The sequence below is a fragment of the Cystoisospora suis genome, assembly GCF_002600585.1.
Source record: "Cystoisospora suis strain Wien I chromosome Unknown contig_3823, whole genome shotgun sequence".
NCBI classification, from domain to species: Eukaryota; Apicomplexa; class Conoidasida; order Eucoccidiorida; family Sarcocystidae; genus Cystoisospora; species Cystoisospora suis.
Window position 1 is genome coordinate 1 of NW_027156618.1, and position 21438 is coordinate 21438.

General features: G+C 44.4%; 3 protein-coding genes across 3 annotated transcripts; 2 read left to right on the forward strand and 1 right to left on the reverse strand.

The window, feature by feature from the left end:
• Nucleotides 1–630: 630 nt before the first annotated feature.
• Nucleotides 631–12056, forward strand: CSUI_007282 (tbc domain-containing protein; the record flags this gene model as incomplete). The annotated part of the gene is made up of 6 exons (XM_068067430.1): nt 631–1626; nt 2251–3271; nt 4026–9075; nt 9248–9317; nt 9779–9891; nt 10912–12056. Coding segments are annotated over 6 exons (7539 nt in total), but the record flags the coding sequence as incomplete, so codon positions are not given.
• A 146-nt stretch (nt 12057–12202) lies between these two features.
• On the forward strand, nt 12203–13466 carry CSUI_007283 (uncharacterized protein). Its single transcript, XM_068067431.1, has 2 exons — nt 12203–12823; nt 13263–13466. Exons 1-2 carry the CDS (start codon nt 12780–12782, stop codon nt 13348–13350), a joined length of 132 nt encoding a protein of 43 aa, XP_067920591.1. The 5' UTR covers nt 12203–12779; the 3' UTR covers nt 13351–13466.
• A 341-nt stretch (nt 13467–13807) lies between these two features.
• CSUI_007284 (gmc oxidoreductase) lies at nt 13808–20498 on the reverse strand (the record flags this gene model as incomplete). Its single annotated transcript, XM_068067432.1, has 10 exons — nt 20374–20498; nt 19816–20151; nt 17742–18066; nt 17334–17605; nt 16674–17094; nt 16148–16532; nt 15749–15991; nt 15268–15571; nt 14552–15164; nt 13808–14142 (listed from the first exon to the last, which is right to left on the reverse strand). Exons 1-10 carry the CDS (start codon nt 20380–20382, stop codon nt 13808–13810), a joined length of 3243 nt encoding a protein of 1080 aa, XP_067920592.1. The 5' UTR covers nt 20383–20498.
• Between the last annotated feature and the right edge of the window lie 940 nt (nt 20499–21438).

Below are 21438 nucleotides of genomic sequence, written 5' to 3' on the forward strand. Positions count from 1 at the left end.
GGGGGGGCCTCAACTTCTGTGCATTTATCGCTTCGTAGCACACTCTGAAGATACCTATATTGCAAGAGCACCCCTTCACATAGAGATATAGGTACCCAGATAGATAGAGAGATACACAAAGTAGATATACTCTGGATAGATAGAGTTGTCTATAGACCTATACATGCGTCTGTTTCCTTTTTCTCTCCCGAATTACAGCATATATTCGTGTGCAGTGTATATAGAGACATGCGTGCAAAGACTAGAGGTTTATCCGGGATATTTCCAAGTATCTACATGTATATGTATGTATATATATCTATTTCTGTATGTCTATGTATACAAGGAGAGAGACTGCGCAGTGATGTGTTTGTCGAAGGGAGCCTGCTCGGGCTGTACATACAGCACAATAGATATAGTGCATCTCTATCTCTCTCACTCCCTCTATCTCATACATATTGTGTACATCTACACATCTCAGATATATACAGGTATATATCTCTGTATAAGAGGTAAGAGAGAAAGTCGGCGAAGTAGTTTTTCTTTGACTCCTCGTCATGCTCGTCTTTTCTTCTCTCCCACACACCTGTATTCTTTTTCTATCCGTATGGGACACCCGTTCTTCTCTTTCTTCTTCTTCTTTCTCTTCAGGAAAGTGAACGCCAGACCTCTTCTTGCTCTTCTCCCCCCTCTTCAGGTTGTCTTGTCCATCAGAGAGAGAAAGAAGCGACTACACGTTCTTGTTCTCTCTGCGGCTGCTCTCGTAGAAGAAGAAGATTCTTATCCCATTCCAGAGATAGGCATCACTCCTCTTCTTCTTCTCTTCCTTGTCATCCTTCTTCTTTTTCTTGTTCTTCTTCATGTCCTTCTCCTCAGTCCTTCTTCTCTTCGTCTCGTTCTCCTGCGGGGAGTTTCTCTTCTGCTAGGAGTATACGACGAAGTTCGTCTTCTCTTTCTTCTTCTTCTTCGTCGTCTTCAAGAAACGCCCTCTCTTTCTTATCGGAGATAGAAGAGTTGGAGTGGAAATTAAAGAGAAGTAAAGACGAGAATTACAGAGAAGATCATGAAGGCGGAGAAGAAGAAGAAGGAGTTCAAAGGAGCCAAAAAAGCAGTAAAGACATCCTTCTATCTTCCTCTTCATTGCCTTCTCACATACACTCCTATGAAAAGGTAACGAGAGCATGCAATTCCTCCTCCTCGTCTTCTTCTTCTCTGATAAGAAAGAACAGTCTGCTTCTCCATAGTCCTTATAAGGATCATGTTTCGAGTTTCTCTTCTTCTTCTTCCTCGGAGCTTCCTTTGTCTCGAAATAAAGAGAAAATCCCTTCCCCAGAGACGATCGATATGATGCAAGAGAGAAGAAGGAAGAATAAGAAGGAAGACAACGAGAATGGGATAGCCAGGGACCATCAGATGAAGACAGGATCTCCTTCTCTCCTAGGAGAAGTTAAAAAGCACTTTTCTTCTTCTTCTGTTGAGAAAGATACGAGATCTGTCTACATGCTCTATGTTTCTTCCTCTTCGTCATCTTTCCCGTGTTGTTGTTCATGCAGATACATGACGTTTCTGCATGAGATGAGGAGAGTGAAGATTACGAATCATCTCCTCGCTACTCTCTCAACGAGTTTCCTCACAAATAAACTCCTCGTAAGACACCAAAAGCACAGCCCCACACTCTCCTATCCTTAATCTCTCTCCAATCTATCTATCTCTCTATCTTTAATCTATCTATTTATATCTCTCGATCTATCTCTGATCTGTCTATCTATCTGTCCTTAAACTCTCTATCTATCTATCTATCTTTACTCTGTCTGTCCATGGCGCGGTTTATTTATGTCTTTTGTTCTTCTTCTTCTTCTTTTTCTTCTTCTCTTTCCTGAGTCTGGGAGTGTTGCAGTGGATATGAGATACAGACATCTTTCTCTCACTTCTCTCTCATTTGTCTTCTTCTTCTTCTTTCCGCTTTTTCTATCGTGATTTTCTTCTTTATTCTTTCTTTGTCTTTCTTTCTTTCTTTCTTCTGCTTGTCTAAGTTTACTTTTCTCTTCATCTTTCTTCTGCCTCTGGTTGCATGTCTCTAGGCAGGTGTATATACACCTCCTTGTTTTTCTTCTTGTTGGTACTTTCTCGTGTTCTCTTCTTCTTTCTCTTCCTCCTTTCTGATCGCCTCTCTAGTCTCAACTCCCTTCACAACTCGTTCATCTGCTTCTGCTTTTGTTTCGCGTGTCTTTCTCTCTCCTCTTCTTGTTCTTTTGTTCGTTTCTTTCTCAGGTACTTCTCGATGGATTACCTTCGTCAGGTCTTCTTGGAGAGGCTTCACTCGTCAAGAATCTTTCTCTTCCTTCATCCTTTTCCCGTTCTAAAGAAAGAAGAAGAGAAGAGAGAGAAGAAAAAGAAGAAGAGAAGAGGCAACGTACAGGACTGATTCTCCTGAAGAGAAGAGAGACTGACGAGATAAGGAAAGAAGAAGCAAAGAAGAATCGAAGAAGATCTTCTATTGAGAAGAAGCAGTCATCAAGTACGCAGGAAGAACAGAGAACGAAGAGAGAAGATGACGTAGAAGAGCAAGAGAATACTTCAGCAGTCTTCTCTTCATCTGCTTCTTCTTCTTCTTTCTCGTCTTCCTTCAACTTCTTTACAAGATTTCTTCCTGGGGGTGTCAAAAGAGGGAGTAGTAAGCAATTAATAGACAAGAGCGTTCAGGATCCTTCCAACACGTACGATCCTCAACTCACAAGAAACAAGAAAAATTCAAGAGAACTTCATTCTCCTCGTCCAGTAGGAGACACCAAGAAAGGTGTAGTCTCTCGGGGTGTACATACACCTGAAGGAGATCTCCATCTCGCAGCCGAATCGATAAGGACTTCACATGTTGTCTCTCCTCCTCCTTCTGATTCTCGTGTTTCTTGGACTCCTTCCCATGACTATCGTGAGGCTTCTCGCGTGAAAAAGGAACGCCCCGCTGTTCCTCCTGATGCTCTCGAGGAAGAAAAGATGAAATTCGAGCGGGAGGGGAGAAATCTAAAGAAGAAGATAGAAGAAGAAGAAGAAAATAGGAGGCATCATTTTCATAGGGAGTCTGGCGACGTTTCGCACTCGAAAAAGAAGGAGAAGAACAGGGGAAATTCTCCCGTGGTTCTGAGAGATCTAGGAGATCATATCTCTTCATCTTGCTCCTCTTTCTCTCCTTCGTCATCTCCTTGTCAGGAAGGTCGTAGACAAGCCTCCCCGTCTTCTTCAACGAATCCTCTCTCAAGAGACACTATACTCCTACCAAGTGGGACTTTCACAGGTAAAAGAAGAAGAAGCACAAGAAAATGACTTTGTGAGGATCATAAGGATGAAGAAGCTTTTCTTTCTTTCTTTCTTTGCTTCTTGCACGGATATAGGAGGTGTATGAGTCGCCTGAAAGAATAGAACGAGTTGACGTCTCTCTTCTCTCAAGGCAGCTGAACGATATTAGACAAATCTCAGTCTCTCTAGACGCAGAAAGAAAGAGAGAAAGACAGACAGAATTCTTTTTTTCGGATCTTTATGACTATATAGATAGATAGATAGATTAAAGATAGATAGATAGATATGTGTAGCGGTAGCTATGTTGTTCTGTATGTTTGGGTCTTCGTGTGTATATACATGTACACCCTGTCCTTGTCTATATGTACAGACACATACATGTGTGGAGTGATATAGAATACATGGTCGAGAGAGAACAACCTATGCATGCATGCGTGCATAGGTTGTTCTCTCTCTCTTTCTCTCGGTACGTGACTGAGAGAATCTCGAATCCTCTATCTCCGGTGAAGAGGTCGATAGATTTCCTTCTTTCTTCCTTTGTGTATCTATCTATCTGTCTCTCCTCAGTCTGTCTATCTTTCTTCAATCTATCTATATCTCTTTATCTATCTCTCTACGTATGTACGTGGTGTTTCTGTGTATCTTCTTCGTGATCGAGATCATCCGTTTAGATCTCTCTTCTTTTCTTTCCGTTGTCTTTCTCTTTCTCTTCTCTCTCTTCTACTTTTCATTCTTCGTGCGGCTCCGTTCAGATGAGAGGAGAAGAAGAGGAGAGAAGAACACGATGAAGAAGGAAGCGTCAACATACGAGCAAGAAGAAGAAGAAGAGAGGACAGCAGGAGAGAGAGAAAGAGGTGCAGGCCTAGGGTCGCCTTTAGCAGGGTATCTTCTTTTCGATGACCCAAGAAATAGACGAAGAGGAAGAGAACAAGGGCGGGGAGAAGAAGAAGAAGAACTTCTTGTCTATGTCAATGATAGCGATAAGAATAACGAAGAAGAAGACGACGAATCCTCTTCTTGCTCTCCCTCTTCTTCCTCTTCTTCCTCTTCCTCCTCTTCCTTTCCATCTTCACCGACGGCATGTCTCTCACCTTCGGAAAGAAGAAGAAGAGAATTTCTTTCAGATGAAGAAGAAGAAGACCGCGGAAACGAGGAGAAAGAAGAAGAAAGGCTTGTTCGGCAATTCAGTGTAAAGAAATGCAGACTCGATCACGGGCGTGAAGAGAGGAATGGCGAAAGGGCTTCAGAATCTCTCTCCGTACATGAAAGCAAAGAAGAAGAGAAGGAAGAAGAAGAAGAAGAGAAGGAAGAAGAAGAAGAAGAGAAGGAAGAAGAAGCGAAAAAAGTAGAGAAGGAGGTTTCATGCAAGAGCAGAAATGCAGTAGAACTTGATCCTTACATGACTCATCATGTATCTGCATGCGACGTTAAAGGGCCTTGGGTCCATCGAAAGCAAAGAGCTCCTTCGTCACTTCCCTACCTTCTTTCTGTTTATCCCCCCTCTGCCTCATCTTCTTTCGATCGAGATTCTTTTGTTTCTTCTTCCTCTTCTTTCTCCTCTTCTTCTCAACCTAACCTTCCTTCTCCTTCTTCTTCTTTCTCTTCTTCTTCTTCTTCTCGTCTCAACGTTCCTTGTTTTTCTTCGGCCTCTTCTCTCTCTCAGTCATTCACAGATGATGCCGTCGTTTCCTCCTCTCCCTTCTCTTCTTCTTCTTTCTCTTCTTCTTTGTCTCCAGATGATGTTCGCCCGTGTAAGGAAGGGGAGAAGAACCTCTGTGTAAAGAAGACAAAGGAGGAGGAGAAGAAGAACAAGGGCTTGAATCTACTGGAGCCATGGGATAGCTTAGAGAGAAGAAGTCTTTCTACCGTCGATTCGCTTCATAATGATAAGTCCGAGGAGCTCCTTCTCGAAGGCGAGAGGAACGAAGGGCAGAGATCCACAACTTCCTCAAGATATTTGCATGCATCTTTTTCTTCGCGCTCTTCATTCGGTTCTTCTATTCGTTTTTCTCCTTCTCCTCTTCTCTCTTATTCCTTGTCAACTCCTGTTTCGAGTGTATGTACACCTCAGATACGAAGATCACGACGTAGACATCAGTCTCTTGATTCAATACCCTACCGATTCTCGCCTTTCTGTCTGCTCAGACCCACGTTCCCTCAGCGTTTAGACGATGAAGAAGAAAAACAAGAAGAGAAAGAAGGACATTCTTCTTCTTTCTCTTCTTCTTCCTCACGAGCAAAGAATGAAGGGAGGTGTGGGGATCCGAGAGAAGAAGAAGAAGAAGAGATCCAAGAAAAAGTGAGAGGCCACGAGAAGAAGAAGATCTCTGCAAGCGTGGAGAGAGATGAAAAGAGAGAAGAATCTCTTCAAGATGACCTATCTGGAGACCAAAAAGAGAAAGAAAACGCCAAGAGAAGGATGAGAAGTGAAGAACTTGAGGGGAGAAGGAAGGAAGAAGAAAAGGTGCTATTTGAGGAGGAGAGAAAGGAAGAGAAGAAAAATCATACGTTTCATTCTCTTTCTTCTTCTTCTTTCTCTTTTTCTTCTACTTCGTCCGCTGTGTCGTCTTCTCTCAACCTTTGCAAGGGAGAAGAAAGAAGGAGACAGACAGAAACTTCGGGAATTGGCTTCGAATTCTCTCAAGACCGTTCATCTTATCATCGTGGACAGAGCTATGTAATAGAGCGAGAGGGGGGTGGATCTAGAGGAGAAGAGGAGAACGAGAAAGAAAGAGAAGAGAAAGAGAGGGAGAAGAAGGTATCTATGAAGAAAGACTGCCATAGTGACGTAGGTGAGCTATCTCGAGGGACGTTGAAGAGGACATCCATCAGAGAAGAAGAAGAAGGTTTCTTTTCATCGTCATCATCTCTTTCTAGGTCCTCTTCTTCTTCTTTTTCGCATGCACGTCCTTCTTTCCTCAATAGCGAAGAAAAGAGCAAGCGAAGAAGAAGAAGAGATGAGGACGGAGGAGGAGTTGTTTTATGTGTGTGTTTAGATATGAGAGGTCTCATAACGCGAGAGTACCTATGGGAAGGCGCGCTACTTCAATATTCACTCTCGCATCTTCGTCCTCCTCTTTCTTCATCTTCTCGTTCTTCTTCTTCGTCGTCTTTTTCTTTTACTCGAGAGACCACACACGAAGAGGAAGGAGAAGAAGAAGAAGATCTCTTCTATTCCTTTTCTTTGCTTGATCCATTTCATGACCTTCTTCGTAAACGAAAGCTTGTCTTCAAAAGAGGAAGAAGAAAAAGAGAAAGAAAAAGAAGAAAGCCTAGGAGTGTGTCTCATGTAAGAAAAGAAGAAGAAAGATCGAATGATAGAAGAGGAAAAGGAGAGACGAAGCAGAAAGAGGAGAGAGAAGAAACAAAGAGGATTATGAAGAAGAAGAAGTCTACTTCTATTGAAGAGGCAGATGCAGGACTTCATCTCTCTTCTTCTTCTTCCTCTGATCGGATAAGACACGAACAAGGAACACAGTGGCTGAGCCATCGTCGTCGTCGTCATCATCATCCTTCGGGTGTATGTACACCCCAATTAACATTTCAGAGCAAGGAGGGGGAGGGTATGATCAAAACACCTCAGAGAGACGATAGCAAGATTCGTAGACGTTGTGATGACGCGATCGAAAAGACAGGGGAAGATCAGATGAAGATTTCAAGAGAAAGAAGAAGAATTAGAAAAGCAGTCCATCCACTGATAGAAGAAGAAGAAAGAGAAAAGAAAGAAGAAAGACAGTGTCGTGATAAATCAGTGTACGATGTCCACTTTAGAGGAACAAAGGGTGATGCTTTCTTCTTGAAATTATCCCCTTCGAGTCGACTCAGAAGGTCGTCTTCTCCTTCTCTTTCTTCTTCTTCTTCGTCTACTCTTCGAGGCTTTCAAGATCTAGCTCACGCAGCTTTCTATTCGGGCTTACGAGATTGTGCAGGATATCCTACAGCAGAAGAAAGAAAAGCAGAAAGAGAACAACAAGTAGAAGAAGAACGACACCGTGACGACGAGGAGGAGGAACGAAGAGAGGAAGAAGGAGAAGAAGAAGAACGAAGAATGAAATCTCTCGATGTTGCGGGAGAGAAGAAACTTGCAGGGACATCCTTCCACGATGGTGTGATACTTCAAGAAAAAGATCACTTGGACCAAGAAGAAGAAGGAGTTGTCCCATCTGGAAAGAACTCTCCTTCGTCCTCTTCTTCTGACATAAGAACCTCCTTTTCTTCTTCTTCTTCTCTTCATTTCAGCAAGTCGTTGTTCTCCTCCCCTCCATCCCATGATCCTCCTCGTATCTCTTCTTCTTCTCTCTTTCCATCCTCGCATGACACCTTTGTCTCACATGCGAAGCAAGATCAAGAAAAGACGTCGCTTCCCCCCTCTTCCTCTTCTTCTTTTTCTCCTTTCTCTCTTCACATGATTTCCCCTCATCTCTATCAGCGTCTTACCACATCCACGTTAGCTCAGCATTCCTCTTCTTCTTCTTTCTTTTCTTCTCTCGACCAAGAAGCACGGCGTAGAATCTTTTCCTTGAAAGAGGAATACCAGACAGCTCTCAATCTCGGAGCTTCATATATAGGGGGTTCTTCCCAAGGCAGATATCTTCTCTTGCCTATCAATCTAATGGAGAATTGCCGCCTAAAGCTGATCGAATTGGAATATCAGACACGTCAAGATATAAGGCATTTTCAAGTGAAGATTCTATCGACCGAGCGACTTCTTCTCAACCAAGAAAAGATGGAGAAGCAGCAGAAGGAGAAGTTCTCTCTCCTTCTCCAACAAGAAGAGCTCGCAGGAACGATGAAGGAAGAAGCGGTCTCTCGGCTCGAACGTTTTATGAAAGAGTATCAAGAGTGGTCACTTGTCACGAATAGGAAAAGGTGCGATAGAAATAAAGAAAGAAGCAGAAGAAGAAGTGAGAGAGATAGAGAAAGAAGAAGAAGACAGAAGGAAGATGACGCTGGAGACAAGAATGAAGAAGAAGAAGAACAACAACAGCATAGACACTCCTCCTCTTCTTCTTCTTCCTTCTCTTCCTGTCAAGCAGAAGAAGAAGAAGAAACCTCTTCTTCCTTTTCTTCTTCCATCCGTTCTCTTCATCGTCAGAATGCCATTCCAAGACAGCGTGAGAATTTCGTCTTCTCCTCTTCATCTTTTTCTTCTTCTGCTTCTTCGCCATCAGTGGTCGTAATGAAGTCTCCTGTACGGTCCTTATTGCGATCTCTCTTCTCTCCTCTCTCTTCTCTAGGCCCGGGAAGAGGAGAAGGAAAAACAAGAGCTCTGGTCATATCATCTCTTTCTCCTTCTTCTTCTTCTTCCTCTGCTTTTTCGTCTTCTTCATCTTCTCTTTCTTTCGTGAGAGATGAGAATGGGAAGAAGAAGAAATCTTTGTCTATGGAGAGGATCGAAAATAAGGACAGAAATCAGCTTGACGTCTATCCGACGCTTCTCGAGTCTGCCTTGAGGTGGTCTGTACATACACCCCGTCCTTCTCTTTCGATTTCCCCTGCGAAAAAAGAAGAAAGAAGCGATACAACATTCCACAAGCAGACACGGGCCTTCTTCTCCAAAGAACACAAAGACAAGGAAGAGGAGGAGGAGAAGAAGAAAGAAGAATATTTTCATCGCTCTTACAGACAAGAAGAAGAAGAAAGGAGCCCTGGAGATGAGGGGGATACATCTCTTAGGAATGAAGAAGAAGAAGAACAAGCGGAGGAAGAGGAGGAGGAGAAGAAGAAGAAAGAAATGATCTCTTCAGCTCTAAAGGAGGTTAGAAAGGAAGCTCTCTTGTTTCTCTTTCTTTCTTTGTATTCGTCAGTTGTTCTCTATGAATAAGATGACGACAGAAAAGAAGAATAAGAAGAAGAAAGGGAGGACGAAAAGAAAAGAAAGAAGAAGTTCGAGCCTTCCGAGTAGTAGTAGTAGTAGCAGTAGTTATCGTAGTAGGAGTGAGAGGGGTAGTTGCGATCCTAGACGTATCAATAGTCATAGTAATAGTAATAGTAGCAGTAGTAGGGCTAGGAGTTCTAATAGTAGCATCCGTAGTAGGGGTAAAGTAGGAGAGGGAGGCTGTCACGATAGGAATGAGGATGTATGTGCTGTATGGGTATCTCTCTCTCTCCCTTCTTTCTTTCTTATCTCTTTCTCATTCTTATCTCTTTGCTTTCAAAGAGAGCAAGGCCACAGTTGAGTGGTATGGTGCCTCCTTCATTCATTCATTCCAAGAAAGAGTGAGAAAAGAAAGAAAGAAAGAAAGAACAAGATAAAGGAGGAAGATAGATGGGACAGACAGGAACAGCATTGAATAGAGAGATAGATAGATAGATAGATAGATCAAAGATAGATAGAGGATAGCTTTAGTTTGTGTTTTATTTTTGGTTGTTGTATATCGTCACGACGGCAACGAGGATGAAGAAGAAGAAGAAGGAGAAGAAGAAGAAGAGAGAGAGACAGAGAGTGTGTGTATGTGTGTTTTCTCCTCTCCTTTCTTGCTTTGCTTGTTTCTTTCTTTTCTAGGTGGTCTCTGCAGAGAGAGTTTTGTGTAAGAAGAAAGACTTAGTTCTCGAAGCTTCTCAATTGCTCCAAGCCATTCGATCGGAGACGCAAGACCTTCTCAACGTCAAGAAGCAGTAAGCGAAAGAAGAGAAAGAAGAAGAGGAAGAAGCATTTAGAGAATAATGAAGATCTTAATCTTCTTTACCATTCATGTAGACACCTCTATTCTTCTCACGTATTCAGTCTAATAAGTTATAGGCTCCTGTACACCTGCCACAGATCTATCTATATATGTACATACGTAGATATGTATATAGGTGTAGATCTGTATTTCTATACAGACCTTTGTATATGTATAGGAATGTGTGCATGTGTGTTGCTGACGTTAGTGCTGATCTGTTTGAAGTGTGCTGTAGTCATAGTAGTAGTAGTAGAGGTGTATGAACTCCTTCTTCTTCTTCGCTTCTTCTCCTTCTTCTTATGATTCTGTCTCTTTGTTTTATGTGTCTGTCTCTTCTCATGCATCGAGGGTTGATAAGAGGAGTCGTAGGAATGAATAATGATAGCGAGCCTCTCTCTCTCTCTCCTTCATCTACTCGCCTCTCGATCTACTTCCTACCTCCTACCACATACAGCATACACATATATCAACACATGTACTCTTCATATATACACAATTGTATCTATGTATAAATGTATCAATCCAACTATATATATATGTATGTATTTGAACCATGTATATATCGATCACACATATAGGTATATGTGGCTATAGGAGGAGTCTGTAAGGCTATGGTAGGCATAAGTAATTTGCTTTCCGTCAAGGATCAGTCTGTCTACACAGATGTAGAGATAAAGAGATCCACATGGTGAAGAAGAAGAATGGAAAGAGAGAGAGAGAGTTTCTTCCTTTTTCTTCGTGATGACACACTCTGCTTACAGACAGAATGATCAAGATTAAGTCGACTCGAGCAAGAAACAAAGAGAGAGAGAAATACAGAAATACAGACAGAAATACAGAAATACATCAAGACAGATAGATCAACAATTCAAGATAGATAGATAGATAGGTGTTGGCTCATTTGAATTCTTTTGGTCCTTTTTTCCTTCTTCGTTATTTTTCTTCTTCTTCTTTGTCTTCTTCCTTTGTGTAGTTTGCAAGAGTCTCTTCAGGAATTTATCTCTAGCCAGGAAGATCGTCGTACTTTTCTAGTTTCTCAGTTGATAGAGAATTCTGGGGTGTGGTATCGCGATCTTCTTTCTTTCCACCATACGGATGATTCTTTTCGTCATTCTCCTCATTCTCCTCATTCTCATCCTTATCCTCATTTTCTTTCACATGACAAGCCTGTCTATCTCGAGAAGCTTCTTCGCAGTCTTCTTGTCTCAACGACTTCTCGAACTTCACAAGCAGAGAAAGCGAGAGAAAAAACTACGAAATGATGGCGAGAGAGAAAGAGAGAGGAGAGAGGTTCATTTCCTCTCTCTCTCGTGTCGTAAGAAGAAGAAGAGGAAAAAGAAGAAGAAGAGAGAAGGAAGAGGGGAGAGAGAGTAAGTAAGGTGGATGCCTGCAAGAAGAAGAAGAGAAGGAGAGGTTTCTTTTTGTTTATGGAAATGACGCACGGCAAGGAGGGAGAAAGAGACAAGTAAAGTGAAGAATAAAGAATCTTACTTCATATGCTCTAAAGACAATCCTCATGATAAACAAATAGATCAGAGATAGATGGATAGATAGATGGATATCTTTATCATCGTCATCTTCATCATTTCTTCTTCTTCTCTAGGGTTATTTCTCCCGTGAAGTAGTTTTATTCTTTTGGAGTGAAGAGCCTAGCACAAACAAGTCAACTAGTCAACACTCAACACGACCCAACCTTAGCAAGATCAAGAAATAGGAGAAGAAGAAGAAGACGGCCGATGGTTTGAAAAGACAAAAGAGGTAGAGAGATAGAGAGAGACCAGAGAGAGAGAGAGAAAGAAAGAGAAAGACGAAGAAGGAGACGACCATTCACTTCAGAAGAAGAGAAAGCACGATACTGAGTCGGCTCATCTGTATCGACGTCCTCTCGTAGTTGTAGTAGTTGTCCTTTATCTATTATTCTCAATATTCGTCCAGTCTTTCTTAATCATCCTGATCCTTTTGACTTCTCACAGCTCTTTCTAATTCTTATCAAGAATGAAGTTCTTCTTTTCTTCTTTTCTTATAAGTCCCTCTCTTTTTCTCTTTTTTGTTGATCTTCTTCTTGTTCTATTCTTCTTCACATTCCATTGCTTGACAGTTTGCCACACCTTCTTCTTCCTCTTCTTCTTTTCTTGTCTTTCTCTCCATGGAATCGTTACTTATATATATATATATTGTATTGGTCTATTGGTCTCTCAAAGTCTTCTTAGTTGGCTCAAAAAAGAACCTAGACATGCATTCATCATCCAAGGTGACTTCTAGCTAACCGATCTAGCGGCTTTTCTCTTCCTTGATGCTCGTATTCTTCTCGGCTTCTTCTTCTTCGTTCCTTCTCCGTCACTTCTTCTCTTTCTTTCTTCTTTTCATTCTGTAGAATGCACACTTGGTGCGAGACATGCTGTTTTGAAGGAGTAGTAGGAGTAGTAGTAGTAGTTATCTGCCTCTGGATCTTCTGGCTTGTATCTATCCCTCGATGTGAATAGATACAGATGGATAATACACCCCGACCTCTTGTCTACGATCCCTTCCTTAGTACCTCCCTCTATTGGATAGGGGTACTTCAGCAACATTCATAAAGTCTCAAAGAAAGAAAGAGTGAGAAAGAAAGAAAGAGATTTAATGAGTTAGGTGTTGAATCGAAGAGAAGGAGGATTCTCATCACTACTAGCTTTCTTTCTATCTCTCTTATCATCTCCATTCTCAGCCTACACTCGCCTTCTTTCTTTTTCTTTTCAACTGGTCTAAACCGCCTTGGAATCTTCAATCTATTCCTTCTTATCTTTACATTCTTCTTCTCAAACCTAAGATCATAAGAAGAAATCATTCAGAACTTATTCTGTAATGTCTCCTCTTCTCTTAAACCTCACAGACGTCTTGTATGTAAAGTAAGGACAATCCATCTATCTATCTCTCTGTCTCCTTTTTCCCCTTTTTTCCTTTATCGTAAGATCTCTTCGGTCTTTGAAGACAACGAAGGAGCATCATCTTTCTTTCTTTCTACTTCACTTTTCTTCGATTCTTCCCGAGAGTATGATAAGTGTCGCTGTAGAGTCAGTTGGTCCTTGTCTCTATATCAATCAATATACATATATACATCCATAGGCTATCTATAGCCATCTTCTCCCAATACAATACAATACAATCCTACAGTGCGTACATAGATACATAAACCCACTGTCTATCCTCTACGTAAAGCAAAAGCATCTCCTATCGCAAAGGAGACGTATGTATGTACGTATGTTTGTCTATGTCTGTAACTATATATATGTGTGTGTACGTATGTAGGAAATGTTTAGATGTGTATATGTATGTGTGAATGTATAGGTTACAGCAAAATACGTGTCGAAGAGAAGAAGACTGGAGATTCGAAAGAGACGTGTCTGTGCAGACGATCCACACATTCATTCATTGATTGATCCTTCATCATTCTCATTGTTCCGTTTCTTCAGAAAGGAAGAGACCAAAAGAAGAATGACATACGATAGACACACAAAGGATCAGAACCTATGTAGACGCAATGATATACATACATATATACATTTATACATACATATACACGTATGTTTCTATATATATATATGGATATATATATGTGTATACATAAAAAGCAGCAACCACTTAGAACCTATCTATCTATACGATACATAAATACATGGATAGACCGATCGATGTAGAAATAATACAAAACTTCAAGGAGTATGATAGGGACATACATACGACAAACCCACATCATTCCATGACGACAGACAGAGACATCTATGTCACCTCATCTCTCTCTCTCTCAAACTCTCCCTCTCGGAATAAAGCCAAACAGAACAAACAAGTTTTCATTCCTTCCTTCCTTTCTCCACTCTTGCCGTTCATCGCCTTCACTCTGTCAACGAAGCTGCTGCTCCTGGAGAAGATGAAGAGGAACTCGCTCGACTTAAGAGTTCTTCTGAACGTTTTCTGGTATTCTTCTGTTTTCTCCAATGGCCTAATCTTTCCAGGCCTATGTATCGACCCATCATAAGCAATGTGGCTGTTGGATTCATACGCGGAAGCTTCGTGAGAACCGAAGCATCTGCAATTGAAAGACCTTCAACTCCTATCACTTTGAACTCCGAATCCACGACCTTGCCCATCTTCGATGTCCCGTGAAGATGCCATAAACTTGTCATAAAAGCGAAAACAAACTTCGCGACTTCTTCCGGTTTATCTGTTCCTGGAAGGCAAATCCAAAAGACAAAGATAGCGAGATATATCTATCTAAGGATGAAAGGAAATGACACGGGATGAAGACGACAAAGAACTTTCGGGGTGGAGAGCTTTTGCTATGTAGGATGAACGAATGATACATATCCATAGAGAAATAGGCTATCTTATCTGTCTGTCTATCTATCTCGAATCTATCTATCCATCTATCACTATGCATGGATACCCATCCACGGGAAGTTCATTAGAAGGCACGCAGGCGGGCGGCGATCCTAAGCTCTAAACTACTACCCCTCTATCCAGAGAGAGATAGGCTGTCTATGGAACTCTTTGTCTATGTATCAGCACTACCGCACCTATGTAGTATATACGTATGTATGGATGTGAATAGGCTATGTCTGTAAACAGGTGTTCCTTACGAGGTAAAATCGGGGGATAGGCTGCGAGCCATTGTTCCGAATTCGAACCTGGGCGAAGTTTATTCGACCAGAAGCGTCCGAAGACTTGAGGATCATCCATTGACGATGGAGGAGCAGAATCCAGTGTCTCGCCACTTTTGCAATAGATTTGTTCGTAAAGATCCTTCATAGCACATCTCTTAAGTTCACCATCGACTCTTGAGTCATCCTGACATGTCTGACTACAAGTCATGTCTCCTTCTTTTCCTTCTCCTTCTCCTCCATTAGCTGTGGGTCCATCCGCTTTACTGAATTCCTTTCTCAACCTTGAAAAGATCGAATTCCAGTCGAGGTGAGAGAACGACGACTCCTCATCCCGATTCACAGTGCCATCGGAAGGAGAATCTTGTTGGGTTCGGCGTAGTAAAGCTTCAACGGCATCTTGCTTGGCTTCAATCTTTTCAAGAATCTCACCATATTCAACCATATTCTCTTCTGTTACCTCAGCATCTTGAATCTCTTCAAGATCCGATACCCATGCCTGGGGTGGCTGCTCTTGTGTATTTGCCTCATCATATTCGGCGGGAATGACCGTTCGGTTTCCCGGAGTTAAATCTCCTTGTCGAAAACGTATCTAAAAAAAGAAATCATCGAATCAAAAGAGAAAAAACACATAATGAGACTCTCCATCAATCAAAAAGTCAAAGCAGAGAGAAAGAGAGAGGAGAGGGACGTACCGTTCGGAGATCCGGACCGTGAAAGACTTCTCCGATAGCATCTTGGCCAAGACGTGTAACGAGATCTAGAACACCATTCAAAATCTGGACCGGGCATCCCTTCAATGAAATAGGTTCCAAAACACCTTTCCATGCGGGATCTTTTGCGGCTTCCAATAAGTTTTGTAAGCCTCTGACTGCATCAAAAATATCCTGCTCGTCTTTCAAATAATTCACATCGACCTTAACGTCACCCTTCTTGTCGAGAGCCACAAATCCTGTGGACTTCGGCTCCGCAGTAAAGTAAAAGGGAGCACTCCCTCGTCTAGAAAAGAGAAAAAAGCAAGAGAACCAAAAGGGGTGAAGGTGAGGTGCGAGTATTCTTGTCCGGAAGGGAATCGCAAATGTCTCACAACGGCTACGGTTTTGTTTTGATCCAAATTAACCAACTCAGTGAGACCCCTTACGAAGAACGAAGGAAATGAGCGACAGGCAGACATACCTGAAACAATTGATCAACGGTTCAATCGTAGCGCAAATAGGAAGATATTCGCGCATGTGTGATACCAGAGGACGATGTCTGGCGCAATAAGTCATGATCTCAAACGCCTTGTCAACAAGTGGATGATGACGGAACGCCGGAGGGAAGATATACCGAGTTCCTAGAATTACCCCTTCCGTATTGTTCCCCCCATAAAGTTCCTCTGCCACGGCCAATGTGCATTTAGTAGAGCGATCTCCGATCCTGTAAGGAAAGTAAAACACATTTTGACAACGCAACAGTCCAGAACGACAGAGATTTTGTGAATTGACACCTCTAATGCCAGTTTGAAGAACAACAGCCGTAAGTAAACAAAGGGGGGCGCCAAAGACAAAAGACGGATAAAGAATCCTTCCTTACTTGAAATCCTTGCAGTCAGGACCAAGCTTGGCAATTCCTATACTCTCGCAGACTCTGGCTGCATGATACCGACTGCTTGTGTTCTTGACGACAGTGAAGAAGTTCAGCGGAATGAACATTCTGTCTTTCAAGTTCTTGCCAACCTCCGGGAGCTCCTTCACGATAGGAATTGAAATCTCCTCAAGCTGCTTGCGTGATCCAATTCCCGACCGCATAAGGAGAAGCGGTGTATGAATGGCACCCGCTGAGAGAGTGATCTCCCCGTCGTCCGTCGTTACACAAGCGCGCTTCATAATCTTCGACTCATCCGGATCGTTCTTGGCGTAGAAGTTCAAAGCTGCCTTTGCTTGCTTTACGAGAAAGTACGCCACCGCCTTCCAACCAACTATACAAAGTCAAATAATTTAAAGAACCAACACACATTCGAATGAGATGAAAAGACATATTTGCCAGCCAGCAGAAGACAAAAGAACTCTACAGACACTAAAAATACATGCGAAAGGAGCAACGGCATTCTTTGACTTACTAAACTGGGTGGAGATGGTGTGATTTATTCCCATGACTGTTTGGTCTTCAAAGGCCGTTTTGCGGTAGTCTACACAGAGAGCACGAGGGACGGCTCCAGAACGATCAAACTTGATCGCTTGAACCGAGTGTTCTGACAAAACGGTCAAGTTCTTGCTGCGAATCCTTCCTTTGTCTTCTCCAAGGAGAGTGTCAGAGGCCATTCGAAAACCGCCCTCGTCAGGATTGAAGAGAGAACCGCCTCCCCAGACGTGACCCATGCGAAGCCGATATCCTGTAGGGAGAGGCCCTCCGGTGTAAGGCCTTCCTGACGGAATCCATGGAACGTAACCACGATTGATCAGACTTTTCGTCCATGCTTTACCGAAGGGCTTGTCCTGTGGCATCGGAAAGTAGCTCCGTTCGCTCAGCCATCGGTATGCCTGAAACAGCAAATCATACGGGGTCGGAAAGCGACGTATCACGGGCAGCAAAGCCGGACAACTCTGACCCAACAGGCGTTCGGTCACGAGGAAGATCCCACAGGGTGTCTCATGACGTTTGGAGCTAAAAACTTTGAAACTAAGTAGCAGTCTTACCTAAGAAAATCTGAAGCCAACGGAACGTGAAAAGAACCGACTAAAGAAGAGTGCTGCGGTGTTGAGTCATGGAGTCTACTCACTTCGGTGACGCGATCGAAGTCCCAGTTATAGCCAAGTTCCTTGTTGAGGTAGTCAAAATACTCCCGTTCCTCCTCAATCACAATAGCCATATTGATGCTCGTCCCTCCTCCGAAAATGTTAGCGGTGTGGGTTCGTACGCCTTGGAAAGTCGCGATTGGCTGAGTGATGTCCTCGTCTTGGATTACTCGACCAGCACCTTCAAGTGTCATGGCATTCGGCGTCTTCTCCCAGCTTCGTTCTTTCCCTCGCTCGATGATAAGCACTTTCTTACCTGGGCAATCACAGACACAGCAACCGCTCCGCAAGCTATAGTCATGATCTCCTATAGGATCTCTCAATCTCCCTACAGAAAGCAGCCGCTAGCCGCTAGATCTGGGATTCTCAAATGGAGACAGTGGCTGTTTTACCTCCTTCAGCGAGAGTCCGTGCAAGAGGGCATCCAGTTGCACCACATCCAATGACTATATGGTCGAAAAGGACAGAACATGATTTCCCTAGAGGTGCTTTCCGATCGCAGAAGGACCCCGGCGGCAGAACAGAATCATCTGAGCCAATCAGATGGAAGAACCAATTCAATGGATTGAGATAGCTAACGAATTTCCTTGCAAGGCGAAGACTAGCGATCAAAGCGGCTTCACCCAACTGGAAACCACCATCGAGGCCGCTGGTGGCAGGGAAAATGTCCACTCCGACATCACCCGACGCGGAAGAAGCAGCCTCTTCTGTTGCCGCCTGGGATACGCACAACTGTGCCACCCAGATGGCCGATATGAAGATAAGTAGCCACTGCAACCGGCCGCGACGAGCCAAAGACGGCTTACGTGCATGCAACATATTGGGAATTGTCTATATGTACCTGCATAGAACAAAGACAAACTGCGGTTTGCCGCCCTGTAAAAGAGGGTGCCACCGCAACGCGAAACACTGTCGAAATTGTGATACAAAGAATTCCACGAAAAGACGCCAGACAAATGCGATCACTTCAACTAAGAAACTAAATGAAGAAAAATTGATATAATTGAATGCAGCTCAGTTTTTGCTCATTGAAGCTGAAGCTGTAGACACCGGGTAGCGATGCTCGGCTGTCGCGAGCACACCACACCACACCGAGCTGGTTCAGCGATCGTGCGTAGAGATCCTCCGAAAACGTATCCTGTCTTTTTGGTAGTGTCGCTACGGAATGTTTCCGCATCGCTGGGTGTCTTCAAGCAATTGTAGGCAACTGTTTTTTATTATTTCCACGACGCTCTGGTAGGCAGAAGCACCTCCGGTCCCAAGGACCGTCGAGGTCCAGCTAGCCGTTAGTTCTATGGGTCTCCTGTCTTAGAGCGCCTCCAGCTCACTGTCCATGCACTTTTTCTCAGCAGCCCTGGTATGACGCTCCTGGTCGACCCACTACGGTACCTAGAGAAAACCCTGACACTCTCTCCTCTCTGCCTATATTGCTGCCTGAATTACGCCGCACCCACGGGAGTCCTGCCGTGCGCGCGTGGTCTAAGCGAGATTAGAACATCCACTTACACCGTGCCTTATACAGCCCTTGTGTACCACACTTCGTACCCACCTTCGAACGGTGGACCGATCCCGCTGTGTAACTGGCAGAATTGCAGCCTGATAGCGGCCGGCTGTTCCCAGGAAAAGCCTCGTGGCGCCGGCAGCGCGATTTGTTTCGGCGTCGTGCAAAATGCAAGTGTTTGACGTGCTTCGTCCGGGATCGAGACCGTCAGAGCGGTCCGCGGGATTCGTCTTGCAGCGTCTGCGATGTGAAGTCTGTTCACTTTGTGGCGCGTTGCAGACGAGCTAAGCTGCACAATCTGCATCATGCCTTGCTCCCTTCTGCTAGCCGATACGCGTAAGCCGTGCTGGGTACAAGGCGTCGTGTCCCTACGGACTAGCGGACTTGACAAAGCCCGGGTGCTCAAGATTTCAACGGTCGCCGACAGGTAGGCTTAGCGCCGAAGTGCGAAAACCAACGAGGCGTCACGCTCAGTTACATTTCAGGTTGTCAGTTGGACAGGTCCGAAGATAGACACACAGACCGGCAATCTGCCTCTATCCCTGCGGCCTCCGACGAAAACCTCCGCTTCTTCTGTCACGCAACTCCCTCCAAAGACCGCTGTCGCGGAGGAACGCACGACTAAAGAAGTAACCACGACCAGAGAGAAGTAAAGAAGTCCTTTACTTCAGAGGAATGAACCGGGAGGAGTGGGTCGCACCGATACCAGGCTTCCCGTGGCGCACTGGCTTGTATGAGATGGAAAACTCACCCAAGTAGTAGCCAACCATCTCAGGCTGAAAATAAAACAAAACAGGAAGAACGTTCTGATGACAGGAGCGGTAATCTTGCAATCACTTTGCAACAGTGAACGTTTACTTTGCTGTGGGACTACTCGCAAATTCCCGATTCCTCTAGGCTTGGAGATTGGCGTCGTCACAAATATATAAAAAGCGGGGCAAAACATTCCTTCATGTGATGCTCACCTTGATTTCAACATTGATGAACTGCTTGCCATTGTACACTCCAACCACGGAGCCAATCATCTCGGGGACGACAACCAGGTCTCGAAGGTGGGTCTTGACGGGTTCGGGTTTCTCGCCGACCGGGCAGTTCTTCTTGGAAATTCGCAGTTTCTTCATTAAGGTCGTGGCCTTGCGCTTGATTCCACGCTGGAACTTGCGTCTCTGTCGGGCGCGGAAGAGCTCCAACAGATTTTCCATCTTCATGTCGAGGAGCTTGTCGAGCTCGATGCCCCTGTAGGTGAACGTACGGAACGTACGCCTCTTGGGCTGCGTTGCCGAGGCCTCTGCTGCGTCCGCCTGCGACAAAAATAAAGAGAACATACCTATGTATGTATATGATGTATTCAACAAAGCAGTGCACCCCCCGGAGAAGGCCGGATGCAGGCAAGAATTACTGTCCCTATAGCCGGCCTTCTCGTTGCCAGGAGCGCTAGGAGAACCAGACGCGCGACCATCGAGATGAGTGTCGCCATGAGCCAGCCCGCATCAGGAGAAGAGAGCCTTCGTGCGGGTACCTACTCCTCCCATCCTGCACTCATCGAGGACGAAGCCGACTTTTCACCCAGATATAAGGGAGTACGCACCAAAAAACGCGGCCAAGTGTGCATTCGCCGCCCGCAGCTTCTTTGCTGTGTGCTAAGAGACAATAGACTTCCCCAGCTGTCTGTGACCGGGGCAGCTCCGCGAACATCGACGAACGACACTCTGAGACAAACCCCCTAGAGAGGGACGACTAAAGAAGCACCCTCAACATCCCGTAGATCCGCCTATCACGTGGACGCGGAAAACCGGAGCGCAACAGAACGCCGACACGAAAATGAGTGAGTCCCTTCTTTTTTCGTTCTAGAGAGTTGAATCGCGGGTTGAATCGGACACGTCGGTAGCAGCAGTCGACAGCAGGCCTATCGGAATCCACTTCTTCAGGGAAAGCGTTGTAAACTGCTTCCCGCCAAGCATAGCCGCAGCCGTCTAAACAACAAAGAATTACCATCTTCGTCCAGGAAAGAGCTACTACGCCATTTAAATCTTAAATATGGTACAGGCGGTACCGACACCAGCCCCCCCCCACACAGCGTTGTCACGCAAACTTCGTATTACGCAGCATGTGCGCCGAAGGTTCCTGTCCTACCATTTTGAATGAGGTAAGTTATCCGCTGCAACAGATCGGCGACAAACTCCTACCCACAGAAAGTTTGACCCTTTACTGGCCCAAAACAAAGCAACGCATCGCCAGAGAGAGAAGCTTCATGCAGCAAAGCGATCAGCGAAGCAGAGCACCAGGTCGTTGGAACGGCGACCAGACCTTTGCCTCCCACCCCGCATATCGGAGTACCCCCGACAGTAGCACATCTGGCTGTGATAGGAGATCGGCCAATATACGGTTTTTTTAACGGGTGTCACTCGCAGCACAACTAACCTATGAAGAAAGGAACATATCAATCCGAACTAAAGACAAAGATCTTCGCGTTTTCCTAGTCACCGTGCGGAACCTCTCTACATAGAAGCAGCTGTCGTGAACTGTTGGAAGAGCGGCGTAGTCCGCGGGCCCGAGCTGTACAATGAATACTGTGGTACGCGTAGCAG